This window comes from Lemur catta, chromosome 2 (genome assembly GCF_020740605.2).
Source record: "Lemur catta isolate mLemCat1 chromosome 2, mLemCat1.pri, whole genome shotgun sequence".
NCBI lineage: Eukaryota > Metazoa > Chordata > Mammalia > Primates > Lemuridae > Lemur > Lemur catta.
This window is the reverse complement of record NC_059129.1, coordinates 81,238,098-81,255,959: the sequence shown is the minus strand read 5'-3', so window position 1 is coordinate 81,255,959 and position 17,862 is coordinate 81,238,098. Positions and strand designations below refer to the sequence as shown.

Here is a 17,862-nt window from a genome sequence, read left to right as displayed (position 1 = left end):
ATAACTGAGGCTTGCCTAGACATAAAATGTCTCCTTGCTGCTACATGCTATCTGGAAAGGATAAAGAAGTTACTGCTTTCCGTTTGCAGTTTTTCATTTTGCTGCCAGGAACTCCAGAACCTTATCTGATGCTCAATTATAGAAACTCACTAGCCATGATGGTTAGCAAATTTGCTTCCTAGTCTTATGTTTTTATAGGTAATAATAACAGTGATAATGTTATTTTTCAAGCACTGTTGGTTTCTTTGAATTAGAACTTTTAAAGCCTTAACAATATGCCTGACTACATAGACATGGAACTCATGAAGTAAAATAGTACTACCAAAAGTAATCTAGAATTTAGTTACGTTTTAAAATTCTCCAAGATTCAGAGAACTATAGTAAGTACAAGCACGGATTTCTGATTTTTACTTTTAGGAAATGGATAAGTCAGACATACCTTGTTAAGTTTTCCAAGTGCTGATATCAAATCTGCCCATTCACTGGAGTATTCAAAATTCTTTAGTGCTTTGTCAATTGCAGCTACATAGTTTCTGTATTTGGAGTCACTCAATAACTCCAGCTCTTCTGTGTTCATCCTCCCACAATGTCCCACTAGAGACCAGTTCCAAAGTCATGTAAAATCATTACCTACAAAAGAGTTTGCAGGAGGAGCCATGGTTATAAAATAAAGTATTAAAATGGTTCAAATGATCTTGCCATAAAGGTAATGGCCAACTTAAAAATGTTTCTTAATTTAGAAGTGGTTGAAACTCTGACAGCTAGTATGTAAAGTCATAAAAGTATTCAAAGACAGCCTCAAAGATTACTACTTGAGGGTTCCTTCCCAGGAACTGCAAAACTGCCTGTAAGAATTTAGGGATACAAAAGGGTAGCAAATTTTCTGATACTTATCTTAATTTAGAAACCACATTATTTCTCTGTCATATTTGTTGATATAACATTTCTGATATATATATACACACGCACACACACACACCCTTCTACTTTGCTTTTATCCTAAAATATAGTAAGTCTGGTTAGATTAGAAACACCAAGGATTTGGGGGGGGGAGGGAAAAAAGGGGGAACAATGAATGATTTTGAGATCATTTTATTTTATTAAGTAATAAGTAAGTATCTAGCAATAAATGATGTTCTAGTAGCTACTTGGAATTAGACCTTACTTTGAATAAAACCGAAAAGAATATGTGGTGGTTTAAAATATGTCCACAAATTCTTTGATATTTCTTTCAAAAAGTAGTGCCTAATCCCTCAGCACCTTGGGGTGAACTCTGTGACCAATTCTAATGAAAAGAACAAGGTAGAAGACAAATGTATAATGGCCAATAGGTCATAAAAGCACTCTGCTTCCTCCTTACTCTTAGATTACCGGTTCTGGGGGAAACTAGCTGCCATCAATGAGGACACGTCAAGAAGCCCTAAGGAGAGGTCCCTGTAGCAAGGAACTGAGGCTTTCTGCCACAGCTTTGTGAGTGAGCCATCTTAGAAGAAGATCAAGCAGATCCTTCATCCAGAACCAAGCCTTGATTTGCTTGTGGCTCCAAATGACTTTTTTTTTTAAATTTCAGCTTATTATGGGGGTACAAAAGTTCAGGTTATATATATTGCCCAGGTCCCGCCCATCCCCCCGAGTCAGAGCTTCAAGCGTGTCCATTCCCCAGACAGTGCGCCTGGCACTCACCATGTAGTCATACCTCCATCCCCTCCCCCCACCCCCCACCTCCCCGAGTCAGCACCTTCAGGCATGACCATTCCCCAGACGGTGTGCAATGCACTCATCATGTAGGCATACACCCATCCCCTCCCCCCACCCCCCCACCTCAGTCTGATATCCAATTGGTATCATTCCCCAATGTGCACCAAATGACATCTTGACTATAACTTCATGAGAGACCTTAAGCCAGAATGACATAGGTAAGACTCTCAAAACTGTGATCTCTAGATCTGTTTTAGGTCACTGAGTTCAGGGATAATTGTTATACAGCAATAGATAACTAATATAGAATAACAACAAGGATTTGATTGAGGCTCAAATTAAAAACTAACTTAAAAAGTAATGTGGCTTCTCCTCCAATTTTTTGGTATCCTATCTGATTTCTAACTCGCTATGTACCTTTCCCTATAGCTGGGCTCATGGGTCTGCAGGAGGGTCTAAGAATGGGTCTCAGGGGATACCAACACAATTCAATGGAAGTAAGAATAGTCTTTTCCACAAGTAGTTTGGGATAACCAGATATCCACGTGCAAAAGAATGAAGTTACCTCCTTCACACATACTCAAAATGGATCACAGATCTAAATATAACACCTAGAACTGTAACACTATTGGAAGAAAATACAGAAGTAAATCTTTATGACCTATGACCAAAGTCTTCTTAGAAATAACACCAAAAACATAACCAACAAAAGAAAAAATAGAATTAAAACTTTTGTGCTGCAAAGGATACCATTAACAAAGTGAAAAGACAACAGACAGAATGGGAGAAAATGTATCTCCCATATATTTGCTAAGGAACTGGAACTAGATACATAAAGAACTCTTCCAAGTCAATAATAAATAAAAGGACAAATAATTTTATAATGCGCAAAGGATGTGAATAGGCATTCTTACAATAAAAATATACAAATGGTCAATAAGTACATAAAATGACACTCAACATCACTATCAGGGAAACAGAAATCAAAACCACTAGATAATACTTCACACTCACTACATGGCTATAATAAAAAAGACAGATAATAACAATTGTTGTTAAAGATATGGAGAAACTGGAACCCTCATATACTGCTGGAGGGAACATAAACTGGTGTGGCTGCTTTGAAAAACAGTCTACTAGTTCTCAAAAGGTTAAACACAGAATTACTATATGACCCAGCAATTCTACTCCTAGGTATGGTATAGACCCAAAGAGAAATGAAAACACATGTCCACTCAAAAACTTGTACATAAATGCTCATAGAAGCATTATTCATTATAGCCAGAAAGGGGATACAATCCAAATGTCCATCAATTGATGCATGAATAACTAAAATACAATGGAATACTACTCAGTTATAAAAAGAAACAAGTACTAATACATGCTTAAACATCCATGGACCTTGAAACCATTATGCTAAGTGAAAGAAGCCATTCACATAAGACCATGTATTATATGAGTCCATTTACATGAAATGTCAAGAATAGACAAATATACAAGGGCACAGAGTAAATTAGTGGTTGATTAGAGTGGGGTGATCAAAACTGAGGAGAAATGGAGAGAGAGTGAAGTCCTAATGAGTACAGGGCTTCTTTTTGGGGTGACAAAAATGTTCTAAAATTCACTGTAATGATAGTTACACAACTCTGTGAATACACTGAAAACTATCTTTTTTAAAAAAAATTTTTTTAAAGAGACAGAGTTTCAGTCTGTTGCCCAGGCTGTAATGCTGCAGCCTCAAACTTCTGGGCTCAAGCAATCCTCCTGCCTCAGCCTCCCAAGTAGCGGGGACTATAGGCACGTGCCACTACACCCAGATAATTTTTTATTTTTTGTACAGATGGGGGTCTTTGCCCAGGCTGGTCTTGAACTCTTGGCTTCAAGTGATCCTTTTGTATTGGATTACAGGTGTGAGCCACTATGCCTGGCGAAATCTTACATACTGTAAATATATACTTTAAATAGGTGTATTGCATTGTATATGAATAGTATCTCAATAAAGCTCTATATAGATATATAAAAATAATGGGCCTCAGGGATCTGTGAATCACATCAAATTACATGTAAAATTTGTCTTACATTTTATTGGGGCAAGAGTCTACTACTTTTATAATATTCTCAAACAATAGGTTTTTACAAAAAGATTAACAAGTAAAGAATATAGCCCATATGAGTAAAACCTGTTTGTGTTGAAAAGGGCTATAGATCTATTGATTTTTTATTTATTTTTTAAATTTAATAGTGTTTTGACAGCTTCTCTAGTGCCCATTCTACTATGCCAGGTGTTCTTTTTTTTTTTTTTTTTTTTTTTGAGACAGAGTCTTGCTCTGTTGCCCAGGCTAGAGTGCTGTGGTGTCAGCCTAGCTCACAGCAACCTCAAACTCCTGGGCTTAAGCAATCCTTTTGCCTGAGCCTCCCAAGGAGCTGGGACTACAGGCATGCACCACCATGCCTGGCTAATTTTTTCTATATATATTTTTAGCTGGCCAGCTAATTTCTTTCTATTTTTAGTAGAGACGGGATCTCGCTCTTGCTCAGGCTGTTCTCGAACTCCTGACCTTGAGGGATCCTCCTGCCTCAGCCTCCCAGAGTGCTAGGATTACAGGCGTGAGTCACTGTGCCTGGCCTCTATTGATTTTTTAAATCAAAATTTCCTTGGTTAAGGTTATGCCAAAGAGAGGCAATATAAGCTTTCCAATTGTCTACCTCAATTCTTTTGCCCACAAATATGAAAACAGAGAATCCCAAATCCCATCTTTGAAGAGAATAATCACCTTAAATGTAGTCAATTGACATATAAAATTATTTACTTTTGGATATCATGTGGCAAGCATGATGTTTGGGTGCTGACTAGAGAGAACACCCCTGATCTCATGATACTTTCATTCTTAATTGGGAGGACTGAGAGTGGAGAACAAAATAAGATAAACCTCAAGGCAATCTACATTTCTCTTCAAAAGTGTGGATATTTGATTATAGGGGTTTAAAATAATATAAAGATTATGTAGGGGGAAAACACCCCCTTTCCACAGTTTTGCTGTGTGGGGGATTTTAGTTACCTGTGGTCAACTGCAGTCCAAAAATATTAAATAGAAAAATTCCAAAAATAAATAATTCATAAGTTCTGAATTACACACCATTCTGAGTAGTGTGATGGAATCTCGAGCTGTGGAATATGAATCCTCCTTTTGTCCAGCATATCCATGCTATAGATGCTGTCTGTCCATTATTCAACTCTTATTTTACTTAATAATAGCCTGACAGCACAAGAATACTTGTGCCTAATTTATAAATTAAACTTGTTATTGGTATGTACATATAGGAAAAAACATAGGATAGATAGGGTTCTGCACTATTAGCAGTTTCAGGCATTCATTGGGGGGCTTGAAATGTATCCCGAGGATACAAGGGGGACTACTGTACCATCATGCTCTAAACTCTCAGAGCAGCAAATCACACAAAAAGCATTATTTTGAAGTACTCTGAGGAACTCATGATACATATGAACTTAAATAACCTGAAACAAAATAATCTTAACCTTTCAAATCAAGATTAATTTTGTATTATAGAAGAGTTCGCTATACAATTCTCTTACTAGGGTGAAAGTTCTTTGAGAGTAGGCACTATGTTTTACACATGTTCGTATGCTGGACAATATATAACTTATAATATGCAGCTCAAGCTGGATTCATAACCAAAGTGTCTAAGTATAATGGTTAAGACTGGAAATAAATTAAAAATTATGCAAACAGTTTCATCATCAATCTACAGTTTCTAAAATTTTTAAAAACTGGATTTAACCATAAACACACACATAACATACACACAAAGCGATACCTGTATGTGTTTTAGATACGAAAGACTAGCATACTCACATACAGTAATAACATTCATCAGGTGTCGGGCAGATGGGACGGGGGAGGAGGGGATGAGTGCATATACATACATAATGAGTGCTATGTGCACCATCTGGGGGATGGACACGCTTGAAGCTCTGATTGGGGTGGCAAGGGCAATATACGTAACCTAAACATTTGTACCCCCATAATATGCTGAAAAAAAAAAAAAAACTAGCATACTAAAATAATTAAAGCCATAAATTTTGATAACTAATAAAATAATTAAACGCTAATAGATGTGACATATATGGAATGAAGGTTAGAATGGATGCAATCTAAAACATTTTTAATTTCTTTCTGATAAATCAGAAGAAAGAAAAGAAAAACTAAATCAAACTCAGGGGAAATATCAACTTGATTGGATTTTGTGAAAGTATATAAAATTAGTACAAAATAACTAAATTCTCATTAATAAACCTGAGAATGTACTAGTGGTAATGGAGTAAAACGTGCATAAATTTCACTGACAGGGACAATTTTTTTTCTTTCCTTAGCAAGATTTCCAGAATAAGATATAAAATACGTCCATTTTGAGGATATACAACATTTGGTACATGGGGAAGATTAACCTGAAGGAAATTTAGTAATTACTATGAATGAAAATAAGGATTATTTATCTATAATTAGGGTAATAATATAATTTTGAAGCATTATCTCAGCATACATATCCTTTAGACAAACTTTTCTTATTTGGTATAAAAAAGAAAACCAATAATGACCAGCTAAGTTTGTAAGGTTTATAACTCCTGTATGTGTCCAAAGCTAAAAAGTTGAGTCAGGTAAGAAATCTGAATTTTCTTATTTAGCCAAAAAAATTCTAAACATGATTAACAAGAGTTAATATAGCTTAGAACACATATAACACTCAGAATATTAAAAACAAATCTTAATGAAAACTGCTGAAAAATGAGAAAGGACTTTCTGCAGAAGTTTCATCAGCATAGCTGCAATATTTTATTTTTTATGTTAAAAGATGATCAAATCCTAGGACTAAAAATTTGGTTATAATTCCCCAATAATTTTACTGCAAATAAAATTAATCATTATAAATCCAAAGTCTAATGATGGACCACTTTTGAACTTTTCATCCAATATATAATAAATACAAATTACAGTTGTCAGGTATTTTCCCCCATATTTTATTTTGTAATGGCTTAGGTCAGTATTCCTCAAACTATCTGTAGTGAAGGACCAGTTTTTATCCCCCAATCCATCATTGACTGATACTTTTCTAAAATATAAAATCATGTGCTTTAATTGATGCAGCAACATCAAATTGCTACAAAAGTTTCTAAATGCTTATCTTCATCACTGTACTTATCTCATCATGCTCTGTTAACAAAGAGTTTGTGAATGGCCTACATATCATACTTTAAACACCACTGGCTGAGATCATAATGCAAATATAACATATTCCCATACCGGATCAAGAAAACTTTATACCATGCTGCTTCTCCACAAAGGTTGTGGCAAACAACAAAAACCTCCCCGAAACATATAACACATTCAATAATAGCACAGTGTTTCATAGAAAACCCAGGCCAAGAAAAGTCGGGCAGTAGAGGGAAGGGCCCCCAAGCACAGGCGTTAAAGTCAAGATAGCCCAAATAGAAATTCTAGCTCTCACATTTACTTAGCAGCTGTATGACCTTAGGCAAGGTGCTTAATTTTCTCAAACCTCAGTCTCCTTATCTGTTAAAGGAGATGAAAATACCTATACTTCAATGATTATCAAAATTAAGTAACATTAAAGTTATCAGGGTGCCTGGCACGTAGAAAATGCTCGAAAAACAGTTATTGCCACAATTAGTTCCTATGGAATGAAAATAATACTAGGAAGCAAGTTTGCTAATTATGAGGGCTAATAAGCTATAATTAAGCAGCACATGTGGCTCTGATGCTTAATTATATTATAAGTTCTGGCAGCAAACTGGAGACTCGCTAACCTACCTTGAATTGTCTCGTGAATATAAATTAAAATGTAGCATTATTACCAAATATGTTTTACAACTTTATTAAACCGCACATACTTAACACACTTATTTGATGAATTTGACTAATGCATTCACCCATAAAAGCATTACTAAAATCAAGATTCCTCACTACAGTTAAGTACAGAACATTTCCATCATCCTAAACACAATATCAGATATTTCCATCACCTTATCAAATGAGCTTTGTTTGAAATTAATCTCCTCTTCCCCCAAAAAACCTGCTTTCCAAGAGATACAGTAACAAACTACTTGATACAACTAGAAAATGCGAAATAAGTAAATAAAAATTCTAATTTGTTTTTTCTATAAGTGATACATGTAAATAAAATATTTGTAATCTTTCTTTTAAGAGCTGTTAGTTGGTAGCTTTTCTGACTTGATCTATAGTCAGTCCTCTTGACAATTTAGTTCCAATACTTTCAAACTTACAACTCATAAAATGGATAAAATGGACCTAAACTGCCATAAAACGTGATTTAGTCTCATGTTTTGTCTCACTCAAATATAAACTTTAAACAAAATAGCTGTTTATGAGGGAGAAAAAGCCATAGATTTCTCTGGGCAAAAATTAGGCCCTATGGAAATTATCAGGTACTGCAGATTTATTTTTATACTTTATAGTATAAAAAGCTAAAATCTCAACAAGAAAGAAAATATTGCACCAGACCATCTCAATTTTTCAGAGTTTTGTTTAAATGGTTATAAAAAGTGAACAGACCTAAATTTCAGAATAACTACACAGAGATACTTTGGCTAGTTGGCTAATCACTAGCTGAGTTTTCTCCTTCCCTCTCTCTCCTTTGCCATGAAAGGCAGGGGGAAGGCTGAACATAAAAAGACTTACTATTACCCAATTCTAAAGATATATTTGGGGACTAAATATTATAGCACATCCCAAGGATATAAATGAATGAATTACTACAGGCACCACACAGTGGGAAAAAAACCCTGCTTATTGATTATAAAAGTAAAAAAAAGTTTTATATTAAGTAGATGCTCTTTCCAAACTTTTTGATTGATCAACATGAAAAATTATCATAAATTGTTACCATCTAACAAATGAACCTGACAATTATTAAATCTATTTCATTTTGCTCAAAAGTTCTGAATTCCAGTGTTGATACTATCACTAAATAGTCTTTAGGAAATCATTTATTTAACCAACTCATCATAAAGCCAGTCACTCCACAAAACTTGAAATGTCCCTTGAGAATGGAATACAACACAAACCAGGTATTTCACAAATAGGTTATGGTCACCCACTATAAACCTGATACTCTATACCTCCCCAATCTGATCCAATCTCCTATACCCTTAATGTTGTCTCAAACATTCAAATGGTATACACTCCAGGTAATGTGCTCAACAGATCTTTAGCCACCTTCTAGTCTTAATTATCCTCTGAGGACAAGACCTCCTTTGATGCAGCAAAAGTAGCAGCATCTTAGCTAACATTATAGTTTGCTTACTAAATGCCAGGAACTGTTCAAGTGCTTTGCCTGCTTTAATTCATTTAACCCTATTTGATCCTATGAGGTAGGTACTATTATTATTCACATTTACAGATAAGGAAACTGAAGCATAGATATACTATTAATATGTGATACGGTTAGTAAATGGCAGAGCTAGGGATTTAATCTCAAGCATCTGGCTTTAGAGCCCTAACTCTCAGCTACTACTCTTCACTCATGGAGGCTGTTTTCCTTCTCATACTCATCCTACCTCAGGGCTAGAGGGTAAAGTGTCTTCTTTACTCCCTCTACCATATTTACTTGGCAAAACCCCAATCCTGGTTAAATTCAACTATCTGCTTTTTCCATGCCTTAACCTTATCAACTGAACATTGCTGCAGGAAAATCATACAACCAGGTTGACTGGCTGGACTTAAATTGGGAAACACAAATCTCAAACAGGTGCTCAACACTATCCAAACCCACTATGTTTCCTTAGTAAATTTACCTTCCTGACAACAATTTCATACTTTCTCTTGTCAAAACTTTAATACCACCTTTCCTCCATCATCGCTAAAGATCTAGCTTCAAATGTAATTAAGAAAACAGAAGCAAAAGGAACATTCTTACCTTCCCTCCAACAAATCTACAACCTATCTTCACCTATACCCACCCACATTCTCTACTTTCCCTCTTGTTACAAAGAACATAGGACCCTGCTCCCCAGTGGGGAGGGCTGCCCCTTTGCTGTGTTCTGGATCGCATCTCTTCTTGCCTTCCCAAGGACTCCTCATTAGCTCACTCTCCGTCAACACCAGTTTCTCCTCCTCTACAGGATCATTCTCCACCAGCCTACAGACAAGCCCTGGAATCACCCATAGTGTAAAACTTTAATTCCCATAGGCTCTCTGGCTACCAACCCATTTCTCTGTTCTCTGTCATGCAAAACTTTTTGAAAGATTTCTCTATAATATTTCATTTCCTTATCTCTTATTCATTCTTCAGCCCACTCAAAAATACCTTATGGCACTGCCCCTCCAAGAAACAACCCATATAAAGGTCACCAGAAATGTGCATCAGCCAGAGCCAATGGTCACTTCTCTAGCAACTCAACTTACTCAACCTTTCAGCAGTATTCAGCACTTGTTCTTGACTTCCAGGACTCTTTACTCTCAAGGTGTGTTTCCATCCCTTAGCCACTCTTTTGCAGTCAATGTTGGCTCCTCTTTTCTACTCAATTTTAAATGCTGAATTACAGTTGACCCTTGACCCTTGAACAACATGGATTTGAACTGCACAAGCTCACATATACAAGCTCACACATACATGGATTTTCTTCCATCTCTGCCACCTACCCAAGACAGGAAGATCAACTCCTTTTCCTCCTCCTCAGCCTACTTAACATGAAAACAATGAGAATGAAGACCTTTCTTAATATTTTTTCTTAAGCTTACTTTATTATAAGAATATAGTACATAATACATAAACATAATACATATAACATACAAAATATGTGTTAATCAACTGTTTATGTTATCAGTAAGGCTTCTGGACTCTAGCAGGTTGTAGTTAAGTTTTGGGGGAATCAAAAGCTACATGCAGATTTCTGACTGCACAGGGGGTGGGGTGGGTCTCCTCCCCTAACCCCCACATTGTTCAAAGGTCAACTGTACTTCAAGACTCAGTCAGGAACTCTCTTTTCTTCTCTCCCCCTAGGTTATCTCCTCTAGTCCCATAGCTTCAAGTAGCATCTGTTAACTGATGTGTCCTAAATTTATAACCACCACTTTCCCTCTTCTATTAATAGTCCACCCCAGCACACTACTGACTCCTGCTTCTATTCTTGAGTATGTACAATCCATCTTCCACCGAGAAACCAGCGACCTTTTAAAATGACATTGTGCCATTCCTTTGGTTAAAACCTGTTTTCCCCTAAGCTTAGAATAATATCCAAACTCAAATACATCAAAAATTTTTGCATTGTAGGTGTTTTGTATTTGCTATCCTTTACATGTAAACGCTCTTAGGTCAACTCTGTGTGACAAATTTCTTCTCATCCTCCAGTAATATCAAACCCTCAGAGAAGCCTGTTCTGATCAGTCTCAGTAGCCCACCCTAGGCCCACAATCTTGCCACCTATCCTATAACATCACATTATTTCCTTACTAGCATTTGTTACAGTCTGAAATTGTCCTATTTATTTGCTTGTTTCCTATCATCTCTCAATGGAATACAGATACAATGAGGTTAGGAGCCCTATCTGACTTGTTCGTTCTTGTATTAGCAGTCCTATAATAGTAGCTGACAAAAAGTAGGCCCTCAAACATGTTTTGAATAAATGAATTAATCTACCAATGCCAACACAGTTCACAAACCATTTTGGCTTGTTTTCCTGAAAAAAGCTTTGTATAAAAATGCATTATAGTTGAATTGCTTAACTGGTATAGCCACACTTAACCTCACTCCCTTCATATACAGACTACATTCATATGGCTATTATAATGCTTTAAAAAAACTGAAAGATTCCTCTAAAAACACCTATGCTATACTTGCTGGGCAAGGTTGTGCATGCCTGTGGTCCCAGATACTTGGGAGGCTGAGGTGGGAGGGTTACTTGAACTCAAAGTTCAGGTCCGACCTGGCAACATAGAAAGACACCTTCTCTTAAAAGAATAAAAAATAAAAAATGATGTGCTATATCCAGTTACATTAAAAAAACTCAGTATAATCATCATTATTAAGAATAACTATGTAAATGCAGAAGATGTTATTCTAGCCCTTGAGAACAGGAATAAGGAATCCTATTTAAGCGTGATATACCCAGAGGTCAAATCTTTTAAAATGAATCAGATGCAAAAATCTCTAGTTGAAGAAAATTTTGGAAAAGAGTTTTACTGTATTTTATATATATATATTTATAGACAGGTGTCACTTACCAATGGAGATATGTTCTGAGAAATGTGTCATTAGGCAATTTTGTCATTGTGCAAATATCATAGAGCATACTTATACAAACCTAGATGGTAAACCCAGGCTGTATGATATAGCCTACTGCTCTTAGGCAAATCTGTACAACATATTACTGTACTGATATGGCAGGCAATTGTAACACAATGGTAAGTATTTATGTATCTAAACATATTTCAACACAAAAGGTAGATTAAAAATAGAGTATTATAATCTCATGGGACCATTATTGTATAGGCAGGCCATCGTTGACCAAAATGTCATTATGTGGCACATTACTGTATTTATATCCTTCAAATGATTCACATCTATCATCCTGCTCATCAATGACCTTTGCCAACCAGGGAAAATGTTCATCTGAAATTTCCTTTTCAAGAAGTGTTTTGAGAAAAGACAGCTTTTTTCGAAATGCTTGGATTTTTTGCCACATATCATATATATAGTTTTACCTTGCAAAGAAATATTCAAGTCATTTTGATTTGAAATATCATCATACAGAAATGCTGCATTCCTACAGAAATCTTCTTTCAATAATTCACATTGCTGATTCTGTTCTTCATGAAATTTAACTATCTGTTCTTGCAGAGATAAAATTTTGGCTAACACCTATGCTTGCGACCACCAACACACTTTAGAATGATAGGGCAAATCCACACTGAATACCTGTCATCATTCAACTTAAGCATGTTATAAAACTGATGGTGCTATATTGGATTTGCATGAATATAGTTAAAAATACTTATAACTTGTTGCAAAGTGTCACTTAAACTAGTAGCTTTGTCACAGAGATTTTGCTGATGTAAGATACAATGAAAAGAAATGAGAGCATCTGGATCTACTAATACTTTTTTATCTGTGCAATAAACTCTTCATGTTTTCCTGTCATGGAAGGTGCGCTGTCTGTACATACACTCACTAAATTTACCAAATTCAGTCCAACTTCACAACATCCATCTTAAAAGTTGTTGAAGATATCTATTCCCTGTGTTCTGTGCACAAGAATGCCCAAAGCGGGTAACTCTTTGTAGCAAAGAAAATCTTCTGTTATGACCTGAAGGAGGCATAAAATCTGCATCAAGTCAGTAGTATCAGTTGATTGATCAAAGTGATTGAATAATATATATTTTCTTTTTGAAGTACTGCATGAAATTATTAAGTTGAAGGCTAATTCATGCGGCCGATCAGTTACAGTGCTCCTTGAAAGAGGCAGTTGTTTGTCCTTTGAAACATTATTGGGGTCTAAGCATCCTACAACTTCAACAATACATTCTTTCACAATTTCTGCATAACTGAATGGCTTCCCTTTTTTCCTGAGTACATAAGCTACTTTATAAGTTGCTTCAATGGCACTATTTACAGGTCTTATTGCTGCGTGAAAGAATTGTCTTTGCTTTTGCTTGTCATCTTTTAATTTCCTGCAATATAACTTTTCATGCCTCTCCCTCTAATTTAAAATATTTGTGGTCCTTATGAGTGTTATAATGCTGACAAGCATTGAATTTCTTTAATGTTGATATTACAGTATCACAAAGCAAGCAAATCATCTTTGCAGAAACAAGATAATATTGTAGTTCCCAATTCTCATTAAAAAATCTGTTTTCTTCCTTCAGTGTTCTCTTAGTCTTCTTTGACATGATGGACTGTTAAGCAGAGAGAATTAAAAAATACTGTCTAGCTGTGCAATTATTCACAAATTCCACTTCAAACACAAACACAGTGCACCACTGCCAAAAGCTGATAACAGACTGGTGTACTCGACTCCCATAAACTCTTGCCAACCAGCCTTATGTACTAGTGCCACAGTCAGGCAGGGGAAGGTAGAACTAAATGATGAATGTAGCACCTGTCAATTTAGCCCTTATGGCTTACTAATGTTCTAATTGTGCCAGTCAATCTGAAAGGGTTATTTCATTGAAACTTATTTCATTCTTTGGTATCTTAAGTAAGTTCATTTAAAACATAAAATAAAAATATACAAGATGAACAAAAATGTATTAATAAAAGGATTTGTTCCATAAAATTTTAATTTGGTCAAAAGACCACACTTAAGGACCTAGAAGGCTGCAGGTTCCCCACGCCTGGTATAATCTGTCAAGCACTGCTATTTTTGTTCTCTGAGTCCCCCCCCCCCTTTTTTTAACTTCATTACTGTCCACAGCACCGTTACCTTTCCAATCGCAGAAACTTGTACTTATATGGTTGGAAACATTTAGTTTTGGAACAGTTTAATAAAATAATAAATGTGCACACCTCTCAGTATAGTCTTTTACCCATGGCTCCTGAATTTTGTACACTTGGACTATTACAACAGCCTCTTATTTTCATGAACTTCACCTTTTCCATGGGTCAATTAATTTACGTAGGAAAAAATATAATAGTTTGACCAAGTTCCCTGCTGGAAGCTCAGAAAAGTAAATTTGATAATCCCTGAAAAGCACTTTAGCCCAGTGTTTCCTTAGCACGTAATAAGTGGTCTTATTATTGCTATAATTGTGACATTCAATTCTTTAGAAATAAAATCCAAGCTCTTAACTATATGATTAAAGTCTTTTCATAAACTGGACCCATTTTCTCAATCTTATTATTCATATTTCTGTCCTAGCTAAACAAAACCAGGCAACTGTCCACTGTTCAAGACTTGCTTCTTCCCATCTCAGGACCTTTATATTATGCTATTTCTTTTCTGGATATAATTTTTTATTAAATTATACTCAAAAAGCTATGCCTCTGAATGATACCTTGTGATTCAACTCCTCTGACTTGGCCCATTATTCATTCAGTATCTTTTTCAATATTTAGAAACATGGCTTACATTATGGTATAAAATTTTAAAATGCCACATGCTTCATGTTTTTAAAAGTTTAAAGTTTTTTAAATTGTTAACAAAACACATAAAATTTATTATCTTAACCATTGAATTTATAGTTCAGTAGTATTAAATATATACACACTGTTGTGCAGCCAATCTCCAGAACTTTTTATCTTGCAAAACTGAAACTCTACATCCACTAAACAATTCTATTTTCTGTTCCTATTGACTACTTTAGATACCTTCTATAAGTGGAACCACACAGTATTTGTCTTTTTATTATGACTGGCTTATTTCATTGGCATAATGTCAAGATTCATTCATATTGTAGCATGTGTCAGAATTTCCTTCCTTTTTAAGGCTGAATAATATGCCACTGTATATTTATATATTGATATATTTATATATATTGGATTTTGTCTGTCCATTCATCTATTGATGCACATTTGTGTTGTTTCTACCTCTTATGGTAACTAATGCTGCTCTGAACATGGGTGTACAAATCTCTTCAAGATCCTGCTTTTAATTCTTTTGAATATATATTCAAAAATGGGACTGCTGGATCATAGGGTAATTTCATTTTTAATATTTTGAGGAACAATCATACTGTACATAGTAGCTATACCATTTTTTAATATTCCTATCAACAGTGCACAAGGGTTCTAATTTCTGCATACTTACTTGTCAATACATGTTATTTTCTGGTTTTTTTTTTTTATAGTGGCCGTCCTAATGGGCATGAGGTGGTATCTCTTTGTGGCTTTGATTTACATTTCTCTAATAATTAGGATATTGACATCTTTTTATGTTTTTTCCCCATTTATATATTATATTTAGAGAATGCTTATTCAAGCCTTTGGCCAATTTCTTTATGTGTGTATATATTTTTTGTTGTTGTTTTGTTACTGAATTGTAGGAATAGCTCTTATATATTACGGATATTAGCCTCTTATCAAATATATATGTGAATGTTTTCTCCCTTTCCAAAGCTTGTCTTTTCTCTGTTGATTGTGTCCTTTGATGCACAGATTTTCTAAAGTTTGATGTAGTCCCATTTGTCTATTTTTGCCTTTACTGTCTGTGCTTTTACTATCATATCCAAGAAGTCATTGCCAAATCCAATGTTATGAAAATTTTCTACTATATCTTCTTCTAGGAGCTTTATAATTTTAGGTCTTATATTTAGGTCTTGAATCCATTTTCCATTAATTTTTGTGTAAGGTGTAGGGTAAGGGTCCAAATTCTTTCTTTTCCCAACACTATTTGTTGAAGAGGCTGTCCTTTACCAGTTGAGTGGTCTTGGCACCTTTGTCAAAGACCATTGGACCGTATAAGCTAGGGTTTATTTCTGGGCTCTCTATTCTATTTCATTGACATATATGTCTGTCTTTATGCCAGTACTACATTGCTTTGATCACTGTAGCTCTGTAATGTTTTAAATTCATTTTTGAGAGCCAGCCTTTTATTCCTCTGTGTGAAACACTAAATCCTAACTTGATCTGGATAGTACCTACTTATTCTTTAAATCTCAGATTTTATCCCCTTTGGTAAGTCTTCCTTGACCATTCCACCATCCCCACATTCACATACACACCTTCTTCCTGTGAACGCTTACTACACATTATACTTCCTTTATCACAGAACTTACCTTGCTTTATTGTAATTTTACTGTGATTCCAGGGGTAGTAATCCCTGTGATAGGGAGGCCTCACCTATCATTTTAGCTCTCATGTTTTCAGCTGACCCACAGTAAATAATCAATAAACATTATAAAAATTGAACAACAATAGCATATACTCAGCTGGTTAAAAAAAAAGTGTATGTATTGATTCAGAAAATGTTCCCAAGATATATTAACCAAAAAAAAAAAAAAAAAAAAAACACCCAAAAAACAAAACAAAAACCAAAAAACACCCCAAAACAAATAAAAAAAACCCAAGGTACAGAATAGTGTTTATAATATGCTACTATTTATACAAAAAATGGAAAACACATTAGTTTCCATATGTATATCTCCAAAAGAACACACAGGAAAGTAAAACTGATTACCTCCTGGGGCACAGGTGATAATTGGGTGTATGAGGCCAGGGAGAGGGAGGATTTTCATTGTACAGATGTACCTTGACTTATGATGGGGTTATTTCCTAATAAACCCATCACAAGTTGAAAATATTGTAAGTCCAAAATTCATTTAATATGCCTACCCTACCAAACATCATAGCTTAGCCTAGCCTACCTTAAATGAGCTCAGAACACTTATGTTAGCCTACAGTTGGGAAAAATCATCCAACACAAAGTCTATTTTATAATAAAGTGCTGAACATCTCATGGGATTTATTGAATATTGTACTGAAAGTGAAGGACAAAATGGTTGTATGGGTACTGGAAGTAATTTCTACTGAATGTATATTGTTTTTGCACCATTATAAAATTGAAAAATCGTAAGTCTAACCATTGTGAGTTGGGGACTATCTATACACTTTCTTATACTTTTAAAATCATATGAATTATCCCTGTTTTATGGGAATAAATGAGTTTTAATTTTAAAAGGGTTAATGAATGAATAATGTCCCTAAAGAGTATCAAATAGCAGCTGCGTAAAATGTGGCATTTCCTCCTTCCTTCATCTCATAATAAAATCAAGATGAACAAAATCTGTATCTTAAGTGCTACACCTTAACTCAAAATTATTCCCCCATCCCAAAGATCTATGGGGACTAGGAATTGTGTCAATAAAGTGCTTGCTTTGTTTAGTATAGTAATCTTTAAGTAGCCTTTTAAGGTGTTTGAATATTCTTTCCAAAACCATAATGAGCTGTGCATATACTGCATATTGAGTATATATCTACTGCTTATTATTTAGACACACATTCACATACTGGCTTTAGAAGATGTGGCAGCCAGCTTCCACGATGGCCTCCAATGATCTTCACCTTCTGGTATTCATGCCTTGTGCAATCTCCTGTCACAGAGAATTACCTGTGTCCTGTGTAAACAATAGAGAGAATACTGCAGAAGTAAAAGGCCAAAGACATTGTAGTTTC

General features: G+C 35.2%; 1 protein-coding gene across 6 annotated transcripts in view; it reads right to left on the bottom strand.

Annotated features, from left to right (window-relative positions):
• The window catches only part of DOP1A (DOP1 leucine zipper like protein A), a 98,174-nt gene that overhangs the window by 73,076 nt on the left and 7,236 nt on the right, over positions 1-17,862 (bottom strand). For 5 of the 6 annotated variants that reach the window (XM_045543949.1, XM_045543948.1, XM_045543944.1 and 2 more), the window contains exon 2: positions 440-630. In XM_045543949.1, the coding sequence (XP_045399905.1) occupies positions 440-577 (138 nt within the window). In that variant the 5' untranslated portion in view covers positions 578-630. Of the gene's footprint in view, positions 1-439; positions 631-17,697; positions 17,805-17,862 lie in introns of all 6 variants that reach the window. The other variant, XM_045543945.1, reaches the window with a different exon arrangement.